Genomic DNA, 11,942 nt, shown 5'->3' on the forward strand with positions numbered 1-11,942 from the left:
TTGAACATTTGTCTTCACATAATCCAAGAGTTTATCAACTCTCACATTAATTACCTATTTATGACCAATAGAAATATCCAGTTTAGACTTTTTAACAATAAAAACAGAATTAAATGATTTCATAAGTTGAAATACATTATAAAGTAAACTAGAACTTTCTCATGGGCATCCTACATTAGCCAATTTACAATCTCTTGATAATCCATCCAGATTTCAGACTATATTGCATGCACCCACCTATTCTTTTGTTCCTTTTAGACCCTTAATCCCTGTATTTCTGACTCTAAGAATTTCTTACAAAACCATTATTCATATAGACTACATGAAATTGATAAAATAATATAGCAGCCAATTTTTCAAAAAATTGGTTCAGTTTTGATTTTGAAAAATAAAATTTCATTCAGTTCGTTATTAGTCCATTAATTAAATTCATTTTCAGTTTTATATAGAAACTATCAGTTTAGATCGAACTGAATGAAGTGTTGTTAACTTTATATACTGTGTCCGTACCGAATCAAACTTGAACACTCCAAACCCTATAATTTTGTGTCTTTATTGAGTTGTGAAATTACATATTGTGGGTTTTTTTTTGTTGAATTATGTTAAATGGTTTGAAAAGGTATTAGATTTGATATTGCAGGACTGTGTTTTCGTGTAGTTCTAATTTCCTTTCCAATTTTATTTGTTTCAGCAAGCTAGTTAACTTAAGCCGAATTTGAATCAAAGTATCGAGACCGGATACAAACCGATTGAAACTAAATACATGAATCGATTTTGTATTGAATAAAACTGAAATTGATTCGATTCAGTTTGAGATTATGAAAATTATTCGGTTATGGTTCAATTTTAGTTCATATATATTATACCTTAAACCAAACCAAAAACCAAAACCAAACCAATTGACAAAGTTGAGTGAGTGAGGAATGCAGAGTGAAGACCCCCATCAGTGCTTTATGTGGTGGGATCCCAGCGGTCCATCCACTTGTGCATTTACTTTATCCTTATCTACTCCTCTTAAGCCAGTGTTTTACTCTTCCACCTGCACCTCAAAATCTCACAAAGAAAGAAGGGGTGCTGTTCTCTGCGCCGCAGTGTAGACTGCGTCCAGACACATGGGGGTGGGCATAATGACCACCCTGCCCCCCGAGTGACAAGCCTATGTACCTGGGCCTAGCCTGCGCTGCAGCACAGAGAACATTCTCCCAAAAAAGAAACTCCAAATGGGAACAAGGTTATCTAAAGACTAAAAGCTAAAGGCTGCTCTGCTCATATTCCATCGGGCCTGCATGCAGTCCCCCTTATATTATTGGTTAATCAATAGAAACAAGCCAATGGGACCATCGAACATACACCAATAAGTCATGTTGGAAACTGGAAATGGCCCAATGGGGACTTCTAATCTACTTCTCTGACTTGCACCCAAAAAAAAATCTACTTCTCTGACTTATTGGGATAATAAAATGACATACTGAGAAAAAAAAAAAGCGAACAGAAAAGCAATTATTAAAATAATTCATTTTACCAATTGCAAACAAATCCTATCTAACCTTGAATTTTTATCTCCTATAATTCTGACACCCTCCAATTCCCCTACAATCCTTCACATGAGAGTTGAAATGACCACTTACCCCCTACAATGTGTGTGAATTGGTGACTATTTTTTTTTTTTAATGAAAGTGTAATCACACAAACCACACACCAATCCTCATAAGGTAAATTGGCTTTAAAATCGTATAATGACGGACATACACAACACACTTCATACACACATCCGATGTGGGACTAAACCCATACACATAGTTGGGTGACTATTGATCCCAATAAACCTTATACAAAGGTGATCCAAGTTGTCAAAGGTTGACTATTCGGCCGACAATGAATGACTGCTTGATGGATAAATTTGTCATGACCCTGTTTTTTGTCACCTATGATCTATGATGAAGAGAGACTCTCTTCACCATATAGATCTAATATTTATTTTCTTGTTAGTATGGGAAAGAGTATTTTCAATCTCATACAATAAGAGTTGTTCATGAATCATGATGACATAAGAGTTCAATTACATGGTGACTGGTCAGATGATCAGTGGTGAAGGAATTATTCCTCCTCTACGAGTGAAGGAAAACTTAATCCAATTTGTTATTTCATTAAGGAACCGAAAGAAAACCCCTAGTTGGATTCTTTTTTTACCAAAAATATAACATATAAAAATTAACTAGTTAATTCTTAAAAAAAAAAAAAACCTAATTAGTTAAAAACAAAGTCATGAACGTTTTCAAGAGAAAAAACCTCTCCATCTCTCTTCCTCAGCTCGCTATGATAGATAACGAGCTAACTTTATCACTAAATTGTCATATTTCTTAAATACAAAGTTCTCAAACTTAATACAACACCAATGAATCCCGTGCATAATATTAAAACAATCGCAAGGCCATATAACACCATTAGCCTTAGGAGTTAGGAATGAATTTGCCCATCTCCACAGATTCCGCACATGCTTCTCCTGGTTTGAATCCTATATAGTTGCCACCCAGCTTCCGTGGCGATCAAACGGTAAAAATTACCACTTTACCCCTAACCAATTTTGTATACCTAAATCCTCCTAAATAGATCCAAGACCCCTAGGATAATTTTATTTAACCATTTTAAGCCCTTGCATGAAATTTCATCTGAATCTAATACATTTTGTGAAAATGATCATTTTGCCGTTGGTATATTTATCACGTTCGAATCACCTCCATTTGAGTCAAAATCTTTAAGTAGTCTTATATGGATGTTTTAAACACGGACGTAAAATTTCGTTCGAATCCGATGTCATTTGGTACTTCTTTAATCGTAAAATATCATTTTACCCTTGAAAAATTTCTCGGTATCTAGACTTCTCAATTTGGCCCGAAACACTTTGGATGATCTTATTTGGTCTTAAACTTACACATAAAATTTAATGAAAAATCGGTATCATTTGGAACTCAATCACCATGAAACATCATTTTTACAAATTTCATGATTTTCGTGTCACTTTTCAGCATAATCTGGTTATGGACGCCATAAAAGATGGAAAGTAATTGTGAAGAACTTCACAACTATATGTGGTGTGCCAAAATTGGTCGAATTGATTGGGAGAAATTAACATTGTATTTAATTTCTAGCCTTTAAAAACCAATCTTTAATAAAAATATAAAAAAATTAATTAAAAAATATAATTCTAGGCCAACTTGGGTCAACCTGAGTCAACTCGAGCTGACCCGAGCCAGTTTGGCCTAGGCAGACCTTCCCGCACCCATGCCTTGGCACGCTTACGTGCACGCAACCGCTCAGGGCTATGCGTGCCACACACATTCACAACTCACCCTTTCATGTTGCGGCCACATTCGCAACGCCCTGTCCCATTGTGCGCCCATGCACCCGCATCTATGACTAGCCCTAACCCATAAAACTATATGTGCATTGGAGCATGTAATTACCAAAGTATAGAATGAGGCCCAAGCTATGGTCTTCATATTAGACCATTTTCCATCATATGGGAATACGGTATTAACTATTATAGTACATGAATGAAATAAGGATAATTCTTACCAAAAAAAAATAGAATGAAATAAGGATAATAAATGAGACGCTAATGCTTTTGGTCTTCCATTTTTAGAGGAATTGAGTGCTCTTTGGGTCAACAAATTAAGGACCCAAATTTGCATTGTAAAGGCTCGATTTTTATATTAGATTTTTATATTAATAAAGATGTTTATAAAATAAATAAAAAATAAAGAATAGGGTACATTTTTTAAAAAATTGTTTAAAAATAGATACCTATTCTACGAGGCTGGGAGAATTTTTATCACCTGTGGTTCGCCTGTCCGGTACTGTTCCCTAGTGCCTCTAATAAAAGGGGGTGGACCCCACCTGGGCAATGTGTTCGGTCAGGGGGTGGAATTGTCATTTCAGTCCCCCTATGAGAGGAACCGCACAACCGTACCGATCAACAAACCTTAGGGGATAAAGGTCCGAGGCTGGGAGGGAAGATGAGTAGTAGGAAGTAGGAACCCAAGACCTCCTAGTAGGTTGGGCTTTTATGCACCACACGTCTACCAACTGTTGTTAGAACAGAGTGTGGCTTGAAACTTCAAGGCGCGTTACAGAGTCGCTTTCCTTAAGATGAAATTCGTCCCTACTTCCAGATGCAAACAGGTTGCAGACGAATTGTCTCCCAGGATACAGTGAAGCCTCAAACTATGTTGATTATCTTGGTTGCGTTTTGCATAAACAAAACCAAGAACCATTCCAGAAAGCCTTTTGAGAAGCAGAAAAATCAGAAGCAGAGAAAACTATTCCTACAACAAAACAGATTCCCTGCAAGACCACTTTTGAGAATGAGGAGAAGAAGAGAACGTTTTGGGATATTTCTAAATTTGAAATATCTCTGGATATTAATAAGCCACTTGGCACCTGTTCCTAACAGTGGGATTCTTTCATCTTTGAATCTAGTCCGTCAGTTACGATCTAAACCATCCAAACACATAACAGTCATAACTGTTAATCAATTTGAATCTGGTCCATTAGATCGTAATTGTACGATCAAAAAGAACGGTCCAGATCAGATCTTGCTCGAAGCGTGCTAAGTGCTAACTGCGTGCGCACTAACGCTTCTACAGCCCACGCCGCACGTGAGCGCTAGGACGAAAGCCCTCGCACATACACCGTAGCATTCACCTTGTTTATTAACTTAAACAATAGATAGAGCTTTATTAAATAAACCCAAGTATTCACTTTTACGTTTTTGATGTGGGACTATTCCCAATATCATTATGTTGAAAAACTCCAACAACTGCGCTAGGTAGTCCAATAAGGAGCAACATTATCAGTGTAGATCCTATATTTCAAAAAAAAAAAAAAAAAAAATTTTAAATTATAGGTAGTCTATTTCATTTGTATAAGTACAAGGGCAAGATGGATTGTGAAAAATTGTCATAATATTTAAGAGACCAAGAGTGTAGGGCTGACTTCATATTTATAGTTTAGTAATTTGGTTTTTAAAATGTATGGTTTGGTAAGTATTTGATTTGATACCTATTTCATCTAAGTGCAGAAGCCAACTTGTGTGATTTACACATTTTCTCTTTATCTATAATTGAAAAACTAGTTTTTCGACTTAACTTGTCATTTTCAAAACCTGGTGACTTGGGCGAATCAAACCTAGTTAAGGCAAGTAATGATTTTTTTAATATCTTCTTTCTTCTCTTGATTGAGGAGGGAGGGAGTGAGGCTATGGTTGATTTTGCAAGTGAGAAGGGGAAAAAGAGAGGCTAATATTGAAGACAACAAACAATAATTCTAGGGTTTTGTTGAGTTGTCAATCAAAATTTTAGTCTATGAATAATATATGGCCCAATAAAAAAATAAAAAAAAAAGACCCAATGAGTTTCACATAACTTGGGCAAAAACACCCAATCAATGAAAACTGAAACTGACTCGGGCTTGGTCTAGTCATTTCTGAAACCTAAGCAAGTCTTCATGCCTCCTACTAGGATGTCATGTTTTTTTTTTAACTCTACGACTCAAAACCTAATTTTCCAACTAAGTTTTGTTTTTAAAAAAAGCTTAGGGAGTACTTAAAAAAAAAAATATATATATATATATATATATAGAGAGAGAGAGAGAGAGAGAGAGAGAGGGTGCATACATGCCCAAACCATTATTAACTTTGATCGCATCTAACTCAAAACTCTGAGCTTTAGGGTGAGTAGACTACTCCCAAGGTGAGAGGCCATTTCCAAGGTAATATATCCAACAACCACACACTACTCAACATGGGAGTGGGGCTAAAGCCCCTTATTCTTGAGGATAGAGCAACACTCAATGCACCAATTTCAGTCATGGACACCACATAGTTGATACACAGACGACCATCTTTGTTACCAACTTGGAGGAACCAACCCAAAACCTTTAGGTTTTAGGTGGAGATAACTCCTTTTAGAATATGAAGGCACCACGTACCTAAACAAACCAATACTATAACTCATGTGTAGCTATAACATACTAACTCTATAAGTGGACAGAAACTTAGGAAGGATAAGGGTAAAGGGATACCCCAACCCAAAACATTAGAGTATTGAAGGAAAAGGTATGGATGTAGCAAACACCAAAGACCTCAACAAACCCATGTAGAATTACAACTGTATAGCTCCTAGTATCTCACCAACTCCTACATAATTAGGTGGGGAAAGGTTTTCCTACGGTGTGGGCAAAAGAAAAATACACTTATTTAAGATCATAAATGCTTTTACCCTTGGAAAATTATCTCCTCCAATTCTCTGTCGATTCAGTTTCAGTTCCTCTAACAGAGAAGGGTGGATCCCACCCAAACAGACTGTTAAGGCAGAGGTAGGATGATCATTCCAATCCCCCCTTGTTATAGAAATTGGAAAACTAAGCCGGACAAGGAACTGAAGGAGATAAAGATCTTACCCTACTGTAGATGATACCCCACTGTCCATACCCATGTGTGAAGGAAAACTGCCTTCAATATACCTATACTATATTAAAAAATAAATATCCGGGCGTAATCGTTGCCATTAAGATTGCAGAGTATCTACCTCTCATCCAGATAAGATTGCAGCTCTAACTTCCAATTCGAATAAAGTGGTCAATGAGTCCAACACTCCTTGGACCTACTTATCCCTCCCCACCCCACTCCCCTCAAAAATATCCTAATATCCAGAGAAACAAACCGAGATTTAGTTTACTGTTGGAGCAAATCTTTTTTTTGGTAGAACTGTTGGACCAAATCAAATGGGAAAAACTCAAATAGTTACGGTTATTTTACTCTTATAATAATCACGTGGTTTCTCATAAATACCAGATTTTAGTTATCAACACCCTACATTCACCTCAATGATTTATTGTTTTCTTTGTTCTTTGTATTTCTTATGTTTTTAACCGGTCAAAGCCACGTGGAGACCAATAAGTCTCACACGTTACTATAACCCGCCAATGAGAACTTAATTTTTATATTTTCCAATTAAATTCCATTTAAACGGAGATTCCATAGAGAGATTGGAGAGAGCAAGAGAGACACGTAGCGAGAAAAGAAAGTCGATCAGTGAAAGCAGAGAGTTACAGGGTAACCGGTTCTTACTTTCCCGGTTTTGCCCACTGGAACGAACAATAGATTCTATAATTAATAAGAAATCGTTTTTCTTTTCCTTTTTCACCAATTCCTCGCCTGAAAACCGCCCTTGTTCTTCCCAAAAAACGAATTTTTGGGCTTCGGTATGTCGTGAAGGTCCATAACTTGAATCTTTCTTTGCCTTTTGGCTTCACGAACAGACAAAACAAATCAAATTATTAATGAAAAAAACCCAATATATAAAGTAAAAATTAAGAAGAATATGTCGTAGAGATAGGAGAAAGCAAACCATTTTGAGCATCTTGGTAGTTTTCTTGAAGTCGTCTTCTGGCCGAAGCGAGCCTTTCAGGATCAATGGTGCTGTCCTTTTGTTCCCTCTGTTTCTGCATATCCCCACCATTTAAGTAACATACAAACAACAAACGCGAGAAAGAAGGATAATAGAACATTAGAGTATTTAAATTAAAGAAGCTGAGTTGTATCTTTGGTCTTCATACATTTGGAGGTGCAGAAGCTTTTGCAGGAGCGGATTGGGGTGTCTTGGTTTGAGTTTCCCTTCGAGGAAAGACTTTCCCTTTTGGCTCTGACTCTGAATGATTCTTATCTGACCCAGAGCTTCCATCTGTGATTAAATGACAACATAATTATTAATTGACTAAAAAGAGAAATCGAATAGCATTTGTTCCCCTTGGATCCACAGTATTTTAAAGTTTTGAACTTTGAATACATCTTTTGATAATTGATACTTACTATGTGGATTTGGAGAGTAGGCGAAATCAGGCACCTGAAAAATTATATACATTCTCATCAAAAGTTGGGATATTTTAAAAAGAACTGTAACGTGTGGAGGCAAATCAAAGTGTGTTCTTCACCTGGTGATAACCATTTTGCATGCTTCGTTGGGGGTTCTGTTGAGGGGAGTCTCCATCAGCTGCCACCATTAATGAGCTTTAATCGTTAAGCATTCAAAAGTGAATAACAGGAGAAAATTGAAAAGAAAAAATTTTCAATTTTGTTGCACCAATGAGTGAAGAGTTTGCTGTTTCTCCATGTGTATTATTCAACTTCACCCACTCGTCCACTAGATCCTTCCATTTCCTGCAAGACAGCAAACTCCAGATATATCAATTCTATCCTTATTTTCAGCTCAATTTACAAAATTAAATTTGGTTTTGAGACCCTCGAACCTGACTAGCTGCTTAACCAATCTTCGAACTTCGTTTGATGGATGCTTTCTCAAACGATTTACATGCCTCCCTATGTCCGTCTCCTGAACAATGAAGGGTTAGAAACAGGAAAAACAATCCCAATTATTAAACATAAAAAGAACTTGAGGTGAGAGGGAATTAGTCTGCTTTGTTGTCTTTCACTTACCTTGAGAGCTTTGAATGTTATATCCATATCTGCTAGGCTTTGTAGTAGATTTATCAGAGAATCTTCAGACTGCTAAAGAAGAAATTTGTTATGACAGAAGTATAGAAGGAAGAAATGAAGAAATGAGGAAGAACCAAATTAAAAGGCAAACCTGATCAGGATCTTCCAGACGCTCCTTGATATTGAGAATCTTACTCTGCTCTTCGTCAATCCCATCTAGGTCATCATCTCTATCAAGTGACTGGGGAGTCAAAGGAGAACCTCCCTTTCCCTCATGGCTGCTGCTTTCTTTTTCAACCGAAGCTTCTGTCCGTGATTGTTGTTGCACCTTATTAATCTCTCTGTTATTTGGCCTCATCGAATCCAGATCACAGTTCCGACACCGTGGAACAACAGTAGGCGAGTAAAGTCGCTCAACGATTCCATCTCTTCGATCCTTCAATTCGTTTATGTAATCGAAGGAAGCAACAGAGATTGCCGTGTCTATCAAAGTCCAGACATCCACACCTGAATTCCTCAAAATGGATCTAAAATCATCATAATCCATTATATGAAAGAACCTCTGCACTCAGGAGAGTTTCCGATCCGCAGATATCACCTGGTTTTTCCCATCCACCAATATTTAGATTTCGTACACAAAATTGATTCAAAGTACCTAAAAATTCGATGTCACACAATCTACAAATCGATCAGATCTAAAATTACGACGATTTAATAAAGTATTTCTCAATCGTACCTAACCAGGAATTACAGGTGTGGAGAAAACACAAACAGATACACTCTTCCCGTCTCTATCTCTACCGGTAGAGAAAGCATTCAATCGTTCATCATCAACCACCGATAACAAAAACTGGAGATAGACATGATAGATCTAGCCGTAAAGCAATCACTCTAAAAGACGCTCATAATCGCTGTCGATATCCACCAAAAAAATTCCAAATTCAAGAAATGCGTCACGGTTTGGAAAACATCAGGCAACACACTTAGAAATCAAAGGCGATAAAAACCGCAAAATCCGCCAGAAAAAGGCCGAAGAACCTTAAAAATCTAACCTTAGACTGAGAAAGCTAAATCAGCTTTCCAGATTGCTCAAATTCTTCTATTATTGTTTGTTTGCCTTTCGATTCATCATCATCTGGTATGGAAATTTCAGAGAATCTCTAAGAAACCAGACCAACATTAGCCTACTTAGTGATATAAATTCCTTCCCGAGTTTAATACCATTCTTGCTGACCTCAGAGGTACAGATGTAGAAACACCTTTTCCATCCATGCGCTCCCAAAACAGTCTTCGTTGTTCCCTACTTCCCTTTGTGCCCTTTGTCCAGTGGGTGAGAGGGAAGGGAAGGAATTATCGGTCTCCTTCCGCGATCAATATTAGAATAAATTCTAGGGCATTTGTTGCTTGGCATATTCTATATTTTGTATGAAATGACCAGAAAACCCTTCATGTCAGCTCGTCTATAAATGATTACTTTTTTTGGAGGTGCATTCTACACCTGAATTTTGAACCAGTGGTTAAGTTCATTGGCTCATCGTTCTTGAAGTCGGACCAGACCAAGGTTTAAGAGGATGAATCGGGATCAGAATCAGTTCCAATCAATTTCGATTCGAATTGGATTAGAATCGGCCTGGTTTGGGATCAGTCAGGGATCAATCGCTGAATCAATCTAGTTGTCCTTCCCCCTCCTCCTGTTGCAAGTTGTAGTCTGCTATATTCCCAACGTCTATTTTTCGATTCAAATTTGTTCAAAATTTGGCTTTGGTTCCCGATCTCTCTTTTTTAATTTTATATCACATGATGGTGACACATGTCCATGCATCATGCTATTGCATGTTGGCCACATGTCTATCATATTGACACACATGATATGAATATTTTAACCTTTGGATAGAGAAGACTTGGTTTAGATTAACCATGTATCAAAATTTGAAAGCATGATTCATTAATTCAAATACTTTCTCATGTATTGACATGCATCTCCAAGCACGCCTACAATATAGATCAATGACTATTGTACATTCTCCTAATAGCTAAAACTTGATAATGAGTAGGAGACCTAGGGGTTTACTTGTGCACAAATTTGGACCCCATTTGATCTACTATGTGGTAATTGGCATTGAAAATGGGTATGTAGAAATGATTCGTACTAGGGGTGTGTATGATCCAGGCTACTTCATTAACTTTGGGAAAAGAATGTTATTAGGCTGCATAGCCTAAGCTTGCACCTCCCTCCTATAAAATGATATATCTGCCTCTTATTGTGGGATGAAAAAGATAGATACAGGGAGGTACTATCGTACACTACGTAACCAAACAGGAAACTCAATCCCATTAAGTTTTTAGTCAAAGAAAAAAATCTCCTACCAATCAATTGGATTCAAATTGTGGCCATATGCTTAGGGGTGCAAGTTTGGCCCTGCCGGCCCAAACCCACCCTGAGCCCGAATAGGGTCTGGGCTGAGATATTTGGCCCTGAGGGCGGGTCAGGGCTGGAAACTTCTGGCCCTGAGTTAGGGTCGGGTCGGGTTAGGATTGAGGCCTCGAGCTAAGCTTGGCCTGGCCCGGCCCGACCCTGATTTAAGTTATACTATAAAATATATATTGATATAAATTATACATTATGAACTTTAAATTTCACCCACATTTTTTTATATAATATACTATATATGAAGACAATAAGTGTTATAATATAATTTATTATATTGTTATTTTATGTAAAATTAATAAGTTCTTCCCAACCCATTCCAACCCATGCATTTCTTTCCCCCTCCCCATGATCAGGGCCAATTAAGGTCGGCCCAGCTCGACCCTAAGGGCGGGTTAGGGTTGGATTTTTCTGACCCTGAGTCAGGGTCGGGTCTGGCTTGGGCCTAGCTAAGGGGACTTACGGTTGGACTAGGGTTCTATAAAGCCCGGCCCAACCCGACCCTGTTGCTGCCCTACATATGCTATTCTATGAACAGACAAAAGTAAAAAAGGCATGGCTTGTCTAGTTCTTAAAAACTTTGCACCAATTTATCCCAAGTTAGGGTTAAAATCGATGGCACACAATAGGGAACAAATCAGATCTAAATTCATGTATATTGGCACATATCGGATCCATTGTTTATTCTATTAAACTCAACTCAGCCTTATCCCCCCCCCCCCCCCATCAATCCACTATATTTAAAGTCATACTTGTTACTAGTCCAAGTTATGCATGTCTTTCTGCAACACTTCTCATAGAGTCATTTTAGGTCTACCCCTAGTTCTTTTAATTCTTTAATTTGATTCAAATCACCCTTCGATACTGGAGCATTTAAAGGCCTCTATTACACACGACCGTGTAAAATCAAATGACTTTCTCATAACTTATCATGTATTGACTCTATGATAGATACAAATCCTAAAAATGGATTCGGTTTGTAGAGGATCTAGGGTTCTAGACATTGATGCTCATCCAAAG

The 11,942-nt window shown here is 37.5% G+C and overlaps 1 protein-coding gene across 1 annotated transcript; it reads right to left on the reverse strand.

The window, feature by feature from the left end:
• Window positions 1–7,080: 7,080 nt before the first annotated feature.
• Window positions 7,081–9,889, reverse strand: LOC122649198 (probable mediator of RNA polymerase II transcription subunit 26c). Its single transcript, XM_043842577.1, has 10 exons — window positions 9,547–9,889; window positions 8,646–9,344; window positions 8,495–8,563; window positions 8,308–8,390; window positions 8,142–8,218; window positions 7,993–8,051; window positions 7,871–7,904; window positions 7,618–7,742; window positions 7,410–7,503; window positions 7,081–7,308 (listed from the first exon to the last, which is right to left on the reverse strand). The coding sequence occupies exons 2-10, from the start codon at window positions 9,039–9,041 to the stop codon at window positions 7,202–7,204; spliced, it is 1,044 nt and encodes a 347-aa protein (XP_043698512.1). The 5' UTR covers window positions 9,042–9,344; window positions 9,547–9,889; the 3' UTR covers window positions 7,081–7,201.
• Window positions 9,890–11,942: the final 2,053 nt, after the last annotated feature.

The sequence above is a fragment of the Telopea speciosissima genome, chromosome 1 (genome assembly GCF_018873765.1).
Source record: "Telopea speciosissima isolate NSW1024214 ecotype Mountain lineage chromosome 1, Tspe_v1, whole genome shotgun sequence".
Taxonomy (NCBI): Eukaryota; Viridiplantae; Streptophyta; class Magnoliopsida; order Proteales; family Proteaceae; genus Telopea; species Telopea speciosissima.